Below are 16,879 nucleotides of genomic sequence, written 5' to 3'. Positions count from 1 at the left end.
AACCAGCAGCACACCAGAGAATATGACACAGATCTTGCAAGTTCTAATTTGCTGCCCTGCCTGCCTCCCTCTCATATCTGTTGCACCCCCAGGATACAAATACAGCTTTGGTAAAACTAAAGTTCAACCAGAATGCACTTCCTGAACACATACAGGAGTATGTATTACAAAAGCACCCTTTTCATTGCCTTTCCATGGAGCGGCACTGGGCCATTGCACTTGGAACTTCTGAGGAGTTAAAAAATAATATATAATTGCTGCAACTTAAAACTGTACAAACTATGCCCTAACACTTCAGTGCCCTGCTCAATACGGCACTACCTACCCAAGAGAGAGGAGGCTGGAGCCAGAGACAAAAATAAGGCTGAGATGCCAATTGTTTCTTACAGGGAAAGGCTAATGGAGTGAGCAAAGAAATCAAAGTACAACGTAGTTGTACAGATGATTTCAGGCAGAGAGGGGAAAAAGGGCCTGCCACAAAACAAAAATAACAAATGAAACTCTGTTTTCCATTGCTCAGCAAGGGCAGGGGAGGATGCATGGCAAAGTCAGTTGTTGAGGTTAGGAGTCGAGGGTACCTGTAATTTAACCCTGGCTCAGGCTCTCACTTGGCTGGGGCATTAGGCAAGTCAGTAACAGTCTCTACCTTCATTTCTCCATCTGTAAAATGGGATCTGGAATAATACTTACACCACAGGGTGGATTAAAGAGCAGCTATACAAAACTTTGAAACGTACAGCCATAGATCAGGGCTAAATAGCTTTGTTTCTGCCACAAACAGTCACTTTGGGCCAATATATGCTGACATGATGTTACAGAACCAATGTAAGATGTTAGAAAAATGGGAATGTTTATTAAATGCATAGGTTAGCTTCAGGGGAAAGGCTTATGTGGTTCATGAGGCAAATACATGATTTTTCAATAGGTACCAGAATGCAAAAGGAATTTTTTTATTATTATTTTTTTCTAATTTTGTACACACACAGCTTTGTACCACGTCTGTGAACTGTACAGGTAACCAGGCAGAGGCCAAAAATTAACCTAAGGCTAACAGTGAATATGAACTAGCTTTATCCTTCAAAAGCTGTCAGTGTAGGTCTGATACTTCATGTATGACATTCAGGGCAGAAGCACCTACACATACAAATAATGCACTTAAAAGCACTGCAAGACAAGATCTTAATCTCAAGAAAAAATGATGTCTCTCCAATGTGTCAGAACTTCAAAAGTAATTGTGAGATCTGCTGGTGATTCTCTTAAAGACTCTTTATAGCTCCTTTTAGAGGGGCCTTGGGCTGATTCATGTTGATCGTGTCTGACAGCTAGCATTTCTGTTAATAATAATCATAAATAAAGTGGACAAGGTTGCCTGACCTGAAATGAGCATATCTATAGTGCCATATCCATTACAGCACAGTGGATCTGTGACCGCAAATCAGGAAAGGTCCAATGCTCTTGACATTTTGTATTAAAATAATATCTGTCTTTTAAGATCTCAGAACCTTTGTGTGCTATCTTTTTCATTAAAAAGTGTTCTTTAAGAGGTAACACACACTATAAGAAAGAAGATGTTACAGAGGATGAAAGATTGCAAAACTTTGCATTTTTTCATTATACAATAAAAATACATCTGTGAACAGCTCTATTCTCCCTTATATCTTAACTCCTCCTTCATGTTCTCCTGCATTGAAGTAATAATCCTGGTTTTATGCCATCATAAATCTGCTGACATGTGAAAAATTATACTATTATCAAACACATCAAAACAGAATTATGATTTCACTGCTGCAGGACCAAATGCAAACAGGAGCTGGGGTATATGAAAGTGAAGCCTGATTAATTTCTGGGCAGTGGTTTTCTGCTAGAAATAGGGATGGTGGTAAAAATTTGAGTTTTTAAAATTTCCATAAAACACCTGGTTGCACTTATACACAAGTCATTCCAAACAATACAGGAATTATTTGCTGATATAGGGGATCACTCTCAAAAGTAAAGTATCAGAGATGATACACTGAGAATCTCTCCCCATCAGGTGACATGCTGAATTAAGAGAGAAGCTTTGTAAATTACTGTAAGGGAGGTCAATGTGCCAGGCTATGCTGAATCCACTGGGGCAGGCAATTTCCAAGGACACAGACAGGCCCTTCACTGAAAACTCTCCACTCCAGAGATTCATGTCCAGCATCAGGCAGATAATTGCAGCATTGCTGACAAAGGAGAGAGGAACTGACTCACACAAGCAATTAGAATAAAGAGGTTAATCTCTTGGCCAGCCAAAAAAAAGATGTATTTGGGGAAAAAGACAGGTCAAATGTTACACAGCAGTAAAAAAGCAGCAAAGCTAGGACTCCTCATGTTCCCTGCCAAAGAAAGGTTTGTACTTACATCCTCACTTGCTAATTTTGCATACCTCCACTGCATGACAAAACAGTGTCACTGTTCTGCCTGGTAGGCTCAAGGCCTCTTCTTTCCTAGTGTGTCCTCTAGACTGGTACAAGAACAGTCTTAAACCTGAGTCTCAAACAGATCTCTCCTTCACAAGTCCCTTTTCATGACCGCTGACACAATATTTAGTCCTGCACAGGGGTTATCAAAAGCCAAAGCTGGGAACCAAAATACAGCCCTGGTATAAAATACAACACACACATCTGCAGCTTGTCTGTAATTAGAGCACCACAAAGACAATGCTTTTGTCACTCATATCTCCAGCTTTGTCCAGGCTCCAATGTGCTACCAAAGCAGAGAAAAGTAAAATGAAACAAGGAGTTTTGTGAGCATCAGAGTAAACAAATCCTGGCCCTCTAGTGATTTAGTTTGGAGATGAACTCTGGTGTCTAAAGAATCCAGAGGCTCTGCCTGAAGGTTTCTTAGAGTATTTTTGTAAAATATCTCCCTTGGGGGAGTAAGGGGGGGGGGGGCGGGGGTGTTCTCTAGTATCTAGTTTGGTCCCTCATCTGCACAGCTGCCTATTTTCACAGAACATGATAATTTTTCCATCTAAATGACCTGTGGAAAAAGTCCATATTAGATTGGCAGTTTCTCCACAAGACACAATCCAGTTGTCAGTTTACACCCACAAATGCTGTCTCTGTGGACAGCTTTGTTTTCCTTTACCACAAGATGCAAATCATCCTTCTCTTCCTTTCAAGTTATTATTACCAAGTTTATATTTGAAAGGGGCTTTTAGAGGCAGAGCTCCTCAGAAAGAGGAAAATCAATACAGTACCATTTAACTGAAGGGCTAGGAAAAGAGATTTTCTCAGAGGATGCAAAGTTAACTTCAGAAATATTATTTGGTCATTTGGTCTGGTCTTGCATCATGTAGAATGATCACTTTCAGATGCATCCTCTGAACAGGTACAATCAGCTATGCATTTATGGATGTTACTTTAATAACAGTATCTATTCCATTCACATCTGTGCTGCACATGTTCTTTCTGCTACCACAGTCAAGAGCATAAAGAAAGGGAGAGTTATGCATTACTCTGTTCACTGGAAATTAATTCCAGAGGTGAGTATCCCAGCAAGTGGAATGGCTGGTGACTTAGGAACACTATGAGAAAAGACAGACAGAGCTACTGTAGAATGAATAGCCACTGATATTCCACATACCTGTGCCACCAGATCCAATGTCAACATGAATTTTTTTCAGAAGTAAGTTAGGCAGGACTTGCACTACAGGTTGGGAAAATGGCACTCAAGAAAAATGTGAGGTGACCAGCTCATGAATGGTCCCCATCCCTGTTCTGCAACTTTATGAAACTTGCTCTAGTGGAAAGATGTACCAGTTGCAATTGTACAGACTCCTGATATGACCCAGGAGGCTCTTGTCTAATTAAAAAGTCCTGATGTAGTGTGAAGCTACTGGGGATTATGTCTGAACAAAGATGAGGCTTCCCAATCCATTCCATGATCACTAAAAGAGTTTCAGATTTGCAAGTGATTCAGTTTGCAAAAGTTTCAGATTTGCAGTAGTTCCTATATATTGTTCTTAATATTATCTATTATTTGTTATCAATAAATTTCTGGGAAAAGGAGCCACAACTCAAAAGTTAAAAGGCAAGAGTCTCAGGTACAGGATAACATCTTTCAAGGGGCATGGGCACATTTTTGTTCCATCTTCTGTGTGGGAAGAAGAAACTCAAAAGTGGTTTCAGATGTAGGGTATCTTGCACCTTTGGGCATCCAGAGCACACAAGGAGCAAAAGTGGGCTCACAAAAGTTACAGCTATTCAGCAAGACTCTGGTCTTGGGCTGGTGAAACCTGTGCCTATTAAGAGGGAAGTCTGTGTCCAAAGTGCTTAAGAATAACAGTTACATTTCCTAGCCTCATAAAGGCATCTTTCTGGAATCAAATCAGAAGAATATTTGTATAAATAAATATTTGAATGTGGCTGCCATTGGCAATATTAACCAGTTTTTGTTCATCTGAAGTAAACCTAAGTGAAAGAGGTCAGGGGAAGACTCCACTGCAAAGGCAATGCAACCACCCAGGATTTGTGAATGTTCCAAAATGAAAAAAGGCAGAGCCTAAGATACTTACCATGCCCTTTCTTCTCAGCTAAGAGATGGAACTGGTGTTTAACTTGCTCACCCTTAGGGCCAGCCTACCCACTGTGTACTAATCTGCTTCGGTCTGCATCCCTCTTTCCCACCACCACAAGCTTACCTGCATTTAATCGTTTCTTTGGGGTTTTGAGGCTCCGGCACCTGCCACTGGCAGAGCTGCTGTTCTCGCTCATGGAGTCCTGTGCTGAGGAGGCACTCCCCGTGGCCTCGCTGTCCCTCATCATGCTCTCGTAGCCGCTGCTGCCCCCGCTGTGGTAGAAGAGGGCTGTTTTCCCCATGGCGGGGGGCAGCTCCCCGCTCAGGACACTGCTGTTGTCACTCCCATGGCCGCTGCTGCAGCGGTGAGGTTTCCGAGGAGGAGTGATCTTGCTGTAAGGTGAAGGCAGCATGTGAACAGCTGGCTTCTCATCTCCGGGAAGGCCCCCGCGCTCATCTGCCTCCGAGCCTCCCCGCAGCTGTATGCCTCTGGCACTGGTGCTCCCTTGGAGCAGCTCTGAAATCCGCCCATTGACAGCCCGAAGGGGCAATTTGGAAGCAAGGCTGGAGCCCCGGCTTCTGCTGAGGGACTGCATTGACCAGGACATGTTCTTCCCACTTGGGGGCAAACTGGAGCTCTGCCCTACGGACTGAGGCAGAGACTTGGTAGAGAAGCTGAGTGTTTTGGTGGCAGAGGCGGAGAGGCTGCGGGCCTTGGGACTTGCCAGCAGGAGCTTGCTGACTGCAGAGATCTTTGACTGGCTGGCTTTTGGGGAGGCACCTGCCGACTGAGAGAGGCCTGAGTTGGTGGGTGAGGACATGGCACTGCGGCTGAGGCTCCTTCCAGCCCTAGGCATGGTGGTGTCTCTGCCAGGGCTCATTTTGGAGCTCACAGAGGACAGACTTTCTGCTCTTTCCAGTGACAAACACTCATAGTGGCTTCCTGTGGACCTCCCTAGGGAGTTGGTCCTGCTGGCAAGCTGCTCCAGCTTGGCACTGAAGAGCTTGCTGCTGCTGTTGTTGATGCTGCTGTCAATGCCAGGGCCTTTTTGTTTGGCATTGTGCTCCTCAGGGAAGCTGGCCAGGAAGGACATAGGCTGGCTGGAGGGACTGCTCGTGGTGCTGCTGGCTCCACTGTGCTGGGGGCTTGCTCTGTTCTTCTGATCCAAGCTTGACTTTCTCACAGGTGGCAGAGGAGGGGTCCCTTTGGGACGAGTGAGGATGCAGTGTTTGGGAGAGGCCATTTTCTTGTCAAGACTAGCCTTAGAAAACTGGGGGAGAGCAGGAGAACTGACTCCGCTGCTGTCAGTAGAAGTAGGATGGGGATGACTATCAGACTCCTCCACCTTGCTTGCCTTTGGGAACCCTCGAGGGAGGCTACAATTCTTGAAGCCATCACTGGAATGAACAGGGCTTTGAGTTGCAGAGCTGGATGCTGCCACCTCACACCCATCCACAATCCTTTTTAGACTGTCAGATCCTGGGGAGATAGAGGTGTCCCCACTGCTGGTGCTAAACCTGTCTGCTGGGGACTGCTTTGTGCTGTGCTCAGGCTTGGCTGAAACCGCGACTGTATCAGGCCTTGGCCCATCACTGCTCCCAGAGCTGTCCTTTTTAACATCTTCTTCTCTCTTCAGCCAAGGGTCTTCAAATTTGATAACCTTCTTAGCAATGGATTCTTTCCCATCATGGGGATGAACAGCTTTTGGGTCTGCAGTTACTGCCAGTACAGCACCATCAGTCTCTTGAGCTTTGAAGGAATTAACAGCAATACATGGATACACGGTAATGTTTGTCTTCATTGGGATGTAGCCTTCACAGCTGCTAAGGCTTGCGGTGTTTTTGATGGTGACAGTAGTTTTGCCTAGAGCTGATATTTTACAGCCTTTGATGGGTGGCACTTTGCCGAAGGCTTCCTCCCCCATTTCTGACAGTATAAGCATGTTGTCAGTCACTGACTTCTGTTTGTCACTTACACAAATCATGCTGGCACTTTGTATGGTGCTTGCAAACTCGGAGACGGGGGGTTCTGCCATAGCTTCCCCATGCCCATAGCATGCCTGTGCTATGAAGCTGTGGCATGACTGGTCCCCGTCACTCCCTGTGCTCATTTCACTCAACCATGAGCTGATGGATGAGCGCCTGCTGCCGTCATCTTGGGGTTTGTCATCCAGACTCAACTTTGGAAGAGGAAGAAACTGTGTGATGCTGACTTCAGACACGGGAGCTGAACTGGAGTAACATTCAAGATCTTCAGAGATACTGCTGATAATACTGACTGGCCTAGAGCCAGAGGCCAAAGCCTGCACAGAGCAGTCACTGTTAAAACTGATGATACTGGTCGGGCGCCCATTGTCAAGGACACCACTAATGGTCAGCTCTTCCACTAGAGTGAACACCAGCTCGTCCTCTCCATTCAGCTCCAGTGGCTGCTGAACAGTCACCATGGTGGTGCTCAGAATCTCCTTCTTGGATTCTGGAGAAATGCTGTGTTGCCGATCTTCATTGAGAACTGTCTCTTCAAAATCCCCACTGCTGGATGACACAGACTTCTTAATAATCTGAGGGCTCATGCCTACAGGTGGGGTCCGGATTTCTGGCTGTAATAATGATTCACTAGATGTCATTGCAGCATCCCTACTCAGGGGAGCTGGTGGGGGAGTGGAGCTGGGCAGGACTCCTTTCTGCGTGTAGACCTTGCACCTCTGGGAAGGAGAAGTTGGTGGCTTATACTCAGATGTCTTCGAGAGGCTTGCAATGCCAAGCCGGGGTGAACCCATTGGCCGAGGTTTGCCTTCCACAAATCCACAGGTGTTGAGCCCTTCTCTGCTGCTCTGCAAGCTGGTGCTGTGTGCTAGTGGACAAGAGTTAAGCTCTTTACTAGAGCTGCCTGTTACACTCCTGGGAGAAGAAGGAGTTGAAAGATTGGTAAGAGCTCCAGAAGGAACAGGGGAGTGATTTCTCCTAGTTTTGCTGGGTGTTGTATTTGTATTTTCCTTGGCTTCTCTATCAGGATGCTGACATTCTGGCATCGTATCTTCCTTATCTGACTCTGGTAAGTGGCTAAGCTCTGCCAGCTGGCTTGAGACAGCGCACTTAGACATCTGGTCTGAGCTAAATTGAGCAGGAATCTCTTCAAAGGGAAATTTGTCGGTCTCTTCACTGCCATCTATGCAATCCAGCCTCTCCTGGAGCTCTGCAAAGGTGTTGCACTTCAGGCAGTCTCTTTCAGACGTGCTGGGCCCTGATTCACTAACTTCCTCCAACCTGCCCTCATTTTTGGTCTTTTGCAGAGCAGGAACTATGGGAACAAAGTCAGGGGGACCCTCGTTATCTGTTAGTTCCTTGTCAGAAAGGGCAGTGCCATTGGGGCCAACGTAAATCACCGTGTCACAGGACTGCTCACTGCTGGATGAATAATCAGGATCACTTGACAAATGCAAAATAGGGAAGTCTGGGTCCACGGTGTTTCTAGAATGGAAAGGCCTCAGCTGGGTTGGCCTCCGCATCCTGCCCTCCTCACAAGAGCTCTCTCCTCCAGAAGAGCTTGATGTGTACTGCAATATGAGAGAGAGAGAGTCTATGACATTTCAGCATTGCAAGCTGCTCCTTGCACAAACTGCATAGACAAAAAGGTCACGGCCACATCTGAACTGGGAGAACTCTAAACTAAGGCACAGAACTCTGAGGCTGCTCATCCACAGCCCTAAGGCAGCCACACAGCTATGTTCAATGGAGAACCCAAAGCCTCAGCTGTGAGTCCCACTCCAAATCATAAGATTTCCCAAAAAAAGTACTAAAAATATGAATTAGAATACTTCCCTTACCTGAGCCTGGCCAAAGAGATCAGGTATTTGGCAAAGGCTTTGCTGATTGTGTGTGTGTGTATGTTTGTGTATTTGAAGAGGAACAAGAAATCTCATTACATATGACCCCACACTACCAGTGTGTGGAACTGTGTAACGTGCACTCAGAGGTCTCTGGAGACACACTGCTCTGATGGCATGTGGACTGAACCCTTCACTTGTGTCTCTTCAATCAATTGACAAAAAAAGCTTTTGTCAATCTGTAGGCAGCCAATTTAAATTAAATGCATAAAATTCACTCATTCTGCCCAATTCACATCATAAATTGCACAGAAGCAACCAGAACTCTAAAACATGAAAATGGATATAGTCCATCTTCACTCTACTTCTATCACCCATATTTAGAAGCAGTAGGAATAAAAGTGTCATCAATGCTGACATTGGACACAATTGTTCTGCATTTATTTTGCTCCCGCTCTCTCTGAGAAGCACAGAGAATCTAATTCTTAATTAATCCAAATTTTCTTTAAATCTACAGCAGTTTAACTCCTTATTATGTCATTAGCACTAGGAGCATAAGGGAAAATAAATGCTCCCTGACAACTGTATTATTAAACAAGGTCAGCGTGCAAACCTGCTACAGCAGATGTGTCTGAACTCACTCCTCTGTCTCTGAAGCTGAAGCATTTACCCCTCTGATACTGCTCTCTGACACTTGCCTAGGACTGGGTACAAACAACCCATACACTTTGGAATTGATTACTGATTTTGTTACGTGCTGCTCTACCCAGTTAAGAATCCTTCATGATCCTTCTTCCTCCCTCCTGCATCATTATAAGAAGGGAGTTACACACTGTCTTACCTTAGTTTTCTTTTTCTTCATCCTGAGGACCCTTGAGGCAATCTGGATGGTGGAGAGTGTCTCGGCGTAGTTCCCCGCAGCCGCTGAAATGTGAGCGATCATCGTGGTGCGGCAGTTCATATTCCCCAAGGACTCTCGGAGCAGCATGGTCAGCTTGCTGTCTCTGCAAAATAAAATGAATTAAGGCTACATTAGCCAGCAAGGCTTCACTTTGGCCATCATGATGTAACTTGGCTCTTGGCAAGATATTTTTCTCCTCTTTTTAATGGAATCCTAATTAGTTTCCTTCCTCAGGTTTGCACTATGTTGTGCAGCTGAGCATGCTGAAAGACCCTGGACTACAATTCAAACTTCTTTTCTCTTTCCAGTTCCCCTTTTTTGTCTCCTTTTGGTCTCAGTCCTTCTCCGTTGTTACCATTGCCAACAGTGAGGTGCAGACCAGCAGTGGAGACCGTTAAGGAGCCACAACAGCAAACACCAAACTGCTGCTCTTTTGAAGTGCAGAGTATGCAGACAAACCCTGGCCCAGCTCTGGAGGACAAGAGGGTACTGGATTAGATTAGAGAGCACAATTTTTTTGTTGCCATCTAGGGCATTGGGTAACTTGATATTAATAACAGTTAAATCACTGAAGTCAATTTTGGAAGATGCTGGTAAAATACAAACCAATCAAGCCTTCAAACTTCACACAATTGTTCTTTCATATTAGATCTTTTCTTTCACTAAGGCAGAAATCAAATTTTCTGTTCTAGCCATTTACTGTATTGTTCAGCACCAGATAGCTTTTGAAATGCAGATGCCTTATTGTGGGGCTGTCTGTGACTGGACTGAGAATATGAATTTTAACAGAATAATGATGCATATATAGTATTTTTGAGGTGGTCATCTAATCCTGTAGTCAGAAATGCACAATATATTATTTTTAAAGTGACCTTTAGTTCCATGGTGTACGGGTCAGCTGGATGGTTAGCTGGGAAATGGCATTCTCTTGAAGAGAGTCTCCCCTGTGCTAAAGGTTGTGGATGATGATTACATACAGCTGGAAACAAAGAGAGCAGCAGCCTGATATTTATCTATCTATCACTAAAGGAATTGCTTCCCCTGTTGTAATGATGGTGATAGCTTCAGTGGCTGCAGATCAGATTTTTGGGGCTCACTGTTAAATATCTGTAAATGACCCATGGTGCATGTGTTTCCTTGTTCATTTGCTTGAAATTTCCAGCTCACAGGAACTCTGCATAAAGCTACAACTGCTGGGAACTGAAGCTATGCCTGCTAGATGGGATTGATGAGCAAACACTCTTGGACCTCTCTTTTTGATTGAATAAACAACAACATTTTGCTGCATATTTTGATGCAATAGCTCTGGAGAGTTCTCATCTCCTGAGACTTCTCGTACTTCTAGTACTGCAGTTTCAGCTTGACTAGAAATACTGAAAGTAAAACCTTTTTTATGTTTCAGGATTTCTGCTTCCATCTGCTCCAGACACATTGAAGACAGTCTAGTGTCTTTGAGAAGCAAACATCCATAAAGACTATACTGAGACAGCCTCACTCATTTCACTTGTGACCTAAGGCTGCTTTGAATCCAGAGTTAATAGGCTGCTGTGTCTCAGGTTAGTGTCCCTCCTTTCCATCACGGAATAATTAAGATGTCAAATTTTGTACATCAGTTACTGCCACTCCAATGCAGAGTAACATGGAAATTATTAAACATCTGCACAGAAATCAATAACAAGCCTTTCATTTCCCAGTGCTTCTACCATAGCAAAACATGAGACAACAGGAGAAAGCACAAAAAAAACCATTCTAAAAATGTTGGTCTCTTGAGAATGCATAACCCATGCAGCCAGCATCAACACTGAGGTGTGGCTTTCCTAGAGATATATGCATTAGGAATGTAAAATAATCTGTGCCATCTGCCTTGTACTGAAATACCCATTTGCAAGAAGAATAACGATACTGAGGAAATACCTATTTATAATTCAAATGATCCTCTGACATGGACAGGAACTAAAGGGCAGATTTGTTAAGGGTTAAAGCATGAACCTAGCAGTAAAAAGTCCAGCTAGCACTGATTTCTAATTTCAGAGTTTGTTCATTCAGCACAGTCTATATCTTGACGCTCAACTTCACCTTGTACCCAGAGAAAATAACTAACCTCATGTCACTACTGTACTCTGAAAAATAACATGAAGAGGAAGAAAGTTACTAAACACAGATTCTTGTCAATTCTGGACATTGTCGTAAGACAAGTTCAGCTGTTCAAGGTTCACTGACCTCTCACAACAGCACCTACTAAGTTCTGAAGGAAAGAAAGAAAGAAAATAAAAGAGAATATAAGACATTTTAAAGTGTGACGTAATTTTTAACTCACTCTATCCTCTTCAATTAAAATATTGGTAAAACATTTTAGATGTCTCACTGAAATTTGCTTGACAGACAGTATGAGACACAAAGTAGATGCTTTGTTCTTCTGAGTGCTGGCATTTCTGGTATTTCTGCCTGAAAAAATGGAAGACTATGAATTATTTCATTAGGTCATTCATGAGCTGTTATTTGAAAATGCAAAATCTCCTGTGAAAGCAGAAGTTTTACAAAGAGGAGGTCTGCACTTCTGCACTGGAAGGGCTTTGAGAAGCAAGACCTTTGTTCATCTTCTGGCTCTGCAAATTAAACTAAGACAGGAAATTTTGAAGAAAGTCACAGGTCTGCTGCTCCTGGGTGTATGTTGCTCATCATGTTAAACAGAGGCTGGCTAGCTGAAGGTCCCAGATTTCTCATAGCAGCAGAGTGAAATGCATCAATGTCTTCATGGCAAATAAGAGAACTTCAGGAATGCTCATGGTCTATTTCTATTCTGCTCCGAAAGCAATAAAAATTATAGGCCAGAGCAGCACCATTTTATAAATCTGTCTTCATTTAAAATGTATTTCTATCCCATCCACTAATGTTTCTATAGTTTAGGAAATTTACCCTAAACCATCATGATTATGGGGATATAAAACACACAAGAAAATGAAGGTGGGGTCAGGATACCACACTTCAGACTCCAAAGCCTGTATATCAGTAAGTCAATTCTGCAGTCTTTTCAGTACTTAAAAGTCACCTCATTTCTTCCTAACTACATTACTTGGTCTAATAAAATACATTACCCTTACTTCTAAACTTTTTCTTGCCTAGCTTCTTAGACAATCATGGCTACAGAAAAAAGCTAATAAATATTATCCACACAGGTAAAAACCAAAAATAAAGTATGCAAAGCTGTAGCTCTGGAAAAGTCCAGAGGAAGGAGCCCTGCATGCAGGAAACTAAACTTGGATATCTCTATGAAGCATGTCAGCAGGTACAGTACAGAGGTGCAGACTGCCAGGCAGAAAGCTTCAGTTCCTTCCACAGATTACCAGCCCTCCGTATGGAGAGGACCTCTCTCTTCTTCACTGTACTCCCTTTCCTCCTCTGTTGTTTCCACCCTCTAACATTACAATAGCTGCTGAAGGACTTACCTGTTTCCCTGCTGTTTTTCTGAATCTCTCAATAGACACCCTAGCAGGTATTGAACCTCCCCAAAAGGGAGATATGGCAGTGCTGCAGTGAGAAGTATTCTCTTCTGAGACCACCATGCAAAATGGGATCAGTGTAAATTAGTCCTTTCACTTGCTCAGTAAGAAGGAAAGATGTACATCCTCATGCTCCTCTTATACCTATCTGTATTTCCCTTCCTCATGAATGATTAATTATACTCAACTTCAAACAACACACAATCTTACATTGAAGAATGAAGCACAAAATATCATGATACATTTCCTTGGACACTGCATAAATCCCAGTTGCCTGTGTACATTTAGTCAAAGTCTTTAATTTCATGACTGGGTACTACTTTTGCACTAGAGCCCTGCCTCAAACCCTGCACAGAATAAACAGTGCTCACTGAACCATAAGTTACTTATCTTTCATTTAATCCTTGCCTTGCAATGTATGGACTTACGCCTTATTTACTGTCAGGACTATACAAACTCTGTTCTGAATCCCAAATGACTGATTTCTTCAAAGGCTCTCCATCATTTTTCCTTTTCCCTGTGGAGCCCATCAATGCAGTCTGATGAATGCCTCTGAGGAGAGGCATATATTCCTCTGATAATACCTGAAACACTGAAGACTTCATTAAGTATTGGTGTTTGGTATGACACACAGATGTTTCAGAGTATTGATCATTACATAGTCTTCATATCCAAAGCACAGCTAACTTTGACTTACCTTGAACAGAAAATGGGGCAGCTGGTTCTCAATCTGGATACCCAAAAAACCAGGAATGTACAACTAGTAGCCTATCTAAAAATTTTAAGAAAACATTGGCAGAACTAGTCAGAAGGTGGTACCAGGTCCTTTCAGAATACCTCCCTTCTCTTCCACAGTCTTCCACCCCATCCTCCATATGTTTATTGACAATGACTGCATCACTGTACAGTCCTGATTCATATCTAAAGCAGGTCCTTTATCTGCCTTGAAAAAAGATGATATTTGGGGATGGAGGGAGAATGCTGAAAAGACAACACAATATATAGCCCATTAATTCTGAGATTTCGTGACCCTGTAGCAATTGATTTCATGATCCAAATGCTCTTATTATATGTATTTTATGTAATTTCATGTAGATTTGTGGTTACACTTCAATGAGACATCAGCAAGCCTGGAACATTCTGGTGTATCAAATAGCCTCAGTTGCTGAACTAGCTGGCAGCAGCAACTGGCTGCCATCTTTTGTTTGGACAAGCAGTAGAGAAGGAGAACATGACTTACAATTTACCATGGGGTTTTGCTAGTATTTGCTACCTATAGAAAAACACTAAGACTCAGGAGTAATGCACTCCTTTCCTGTGCTGTAGGAAAGTTGTGATCTCACGTGTTCATGTCCTTTTTGACATGCTCTTCTCTCATCAGACAATCCTGCACTCTTTTATCAGTGTCTATCCTAGGCTTTCCTCATCTAACCTTTGTGTTTGTTCTAATTCCCATACCATGACACTCATCCCCAGTTCCTCCCCAAGACAGCCTGGCAGAGCACAGTTTCATCCTGCAGTGGTCAAAGCAGCTACACCAGACTTTGCCATTCTCCTTTGCCATCACTGCTAGACACTCTTGCAGTATTAAACTCCTCTTTCTTCCCCCTCTTCCTCCCACAAACATCCTCCACTCTCACTGCCTGTCCTCCAAGGCCCCTCTCCCCACTCAAGTTCCCCCCAGCTGCTCACTGAGACCCAGCAGAGGAATCCCAAAATGTGACCACTATTTGGCATGGCTGCTGTATCATGCTGCCAGGTGAGGGGCAGGCCAGGGTGAGGGGGCAGAGAATGGTCAGTGCCTTCCTGGATCTTCCTCTGCCAGGTCCTCCAGCTTTAAGAAAATCTGTGTGAGCAATGCGTTCAAAGTGAGCTACACAGAAAAGAGGGAAATGGTAATTGCTTTTGTTTGGGGCTGCAAAATAGAATTCATGAATAGAAAATGAAGCAATAAGAATAAATATTGTGCTCAGGAAATTCACAGGAATTTTCGTTGCCCAGCATTTCATTCTGTGTCTGGGAGACACAAACACAGAATTGTTTCACAAAAAGGAGGCAATACTGGAGAGGAAGATCCAATTGAAGTGTTGGAATAACGATTTTTCTGTGGATTATTTACCCAATTGTATTCTATGCTTTGTTTTTTTCCCCCCACCCCACACCTTAACAACAAATATTTTCTTTGTCTTCCTTTCCTCTCACCCCACTGCTACGTGGATTTTGGCTATTCAATGACAACAGCAGCACCATCAGAAATAGGAATAATATCATTCCACAAGGGAAACAATACAATAGTACAGCTAAGCTTTAGGAAGTGCAAGACTGCGTGTTTGTGCTCTCTATTAATCATATACTTTAATGTCTTCCTAGGCACTTGGCCAAAAGGAGAAAGTTGTCAACTCCCTCAAGGTGTTACTGTTACAGCATCAGATGATGTATGCCCTCAGGTGTCTTGTAATCTAATTATTTATAGAGGAATGTCAAAGGAAAAATCTCAGTAACTATGGCAGTCATTTCTGATCATGAAGTCTTAACTCTGCTCCTTTGAGCTGATGCACTGCTTTATTCGCAGTAATAAATGTTTACATAACAAAGGAACCACATAAAGACTATATTTGGTTTTGGCTCTTACTGCATGGGAATAATCTCTACAAAGGACAGTTTATAGCTCAAAAAGCACAAGCCCAACAGCAGATGTTACAGGTGTGTAACAGCTGAGTTCACTATGAACCAGTACAGTTTGCTTAGTTATGTCTTTCCTTTCTGTTAATAATTTTGATAGAGGGAGAGGAAATGGGAGCAATGTGTGTAGGCACAGGCAAAATGAGGCCAGGTGGGGAGATAAAGCCCTCGATGGTTCAGCCATGTAAGCCTGGCTTTGTTAGCAGAACAAAATGAGGCAGTTGAAGAAAGATGGGTAACGGGTCGGCCCTTTAACCTGGGGAATTCTTCACCTGGTAAAAAGAGGCATTGGGGAGACAATGAACTTGCTCCAGGTGGAAGATGGCTAGCCTTACAGGGAAGATGAAGCATAGTGGAAATTTCCACTGCCACTGCACTTAGTTATCTTGTATGAGGTGCACTAGCACAACCCAGAACACTGTGCTCACTGCAGAGGCAAAGGGGGAGCCAGCTGAAAGGACTACACTGAGGGGACACTGTGCTTAGGATCATGTACTGGGAAAATTCCACATCTGGAAAGGATGTGACACTACAGCAGTCAAAAGGTCAAGAGCAGGAGAAAGGTGTTGCTGCAGCCAACTATGGGACTTACACTTAAATTGTGCTATTACAAAACGTATATGTAATATAGGGGGATTCCCCCTACAACTGTTTTATTTTAAGAGAAAATTTCATATTGCTGAACAATCCTTGTGCCTGTGACAACACAGGAGCATGTGGCAGATGCACAAAATAGCATCTTTTGTTTCTTTTCACCAAAGGCAGAAAATAAAATCAATGACAGAAGGACAGAGTCCCATTGGTAAGGCTGCACCTCAAACGAGTTCAGTTTTGGGCCCCTCACTGCAAGAAAGACATTGAGGTGCTGGGGCATGTCCAGAGAAGGGCAATGGAGCTGGGGAAGGGTCTGGAGAACAAATCTCATGAGGAGTGGCTGAGGTAGGTGGGGTTGTTCAGTCTGGAGAAAAGGAGGCTGAGGGGAGACCTCACTGCTCTCTACAACCTCCTGAAAGGAGATTGTAGCAAGATGGGGTTCGGCCTCTTCTCCCAAGTGTCAAGCAACTATCCCTCTCACCATAAAAGGGGCTTATTCAAGAGCTCTAACTTTTGTATAAAAGTTGTTCCAAAATGGATGAAACTTAAACAGTCCACAAAACAGACAAGGAGTGCCCTGTTATTCATAAATAACATAAAAGTTTCCTGCTTTTTTGAGGTCTTGCTGACTGATCTGACAGTAGAACTCTCCCAAAAAAGCCATTGCTATCACACAACTCCACATTTGCCTTTACATATTAAAGAGTGCTTTAAGCTGGGCACCACCTGAAGATGCACAGTGAAAGATGTCTCCTCCTTCTTCTAATTTCTGCCTTGTGCCAGCAGTGGAGCAAAAGTCACACAAGCTTCATTTAAATAATTCAACCATC

At 43.4% G+C, this 16,879-nt stretch overlaps 1 protein-coding gene across 1 annotated transcript in view; it reads right to left on the bottom strand.

Moving 5' to 3' along the window:
* KIF26B (kinesin family member 26B) overlaps positions 1 to 16,879 on the bottom strand; it is a gene marked incomplete at both ends in the record, with an annotated part of 277,666 nt that overhangs the window by 11,708 nt on the left and 249,079 nt on the right. Inside the window, 2 exons of the mRNA XM_082276851.1 lie at positions 4,670 to 8,102; positions 9,214 to 9,376. Of these exons, the coding sequence (XP_082132977.1) occupies positions 4,670 to 8,102; positions 9,214 to 9,376 (3,596 nt within the window). The remainder of the gene's footprint in view (positions 1 to 4,669; positions 8,103 to 9,213; positions 9,377 to 16,879) is intronic.

Source organism: Coloeus monedula (assembly GCF_965178545.1).
Source record: "Coloeus monedula genome assembly, chromosome: 2".
NCBI classification, from domain to species: domain Eukaryota; kingdom Metazoa; phylum Chordata; class Aves; order Passeriformes; family Corvidae; genus Coloeus; species Coloeus monedula.
Note: the sequence above shows the minus strand (reverse complement) of the source record. Positions and strands in the feature narration are given on the sequence as shown.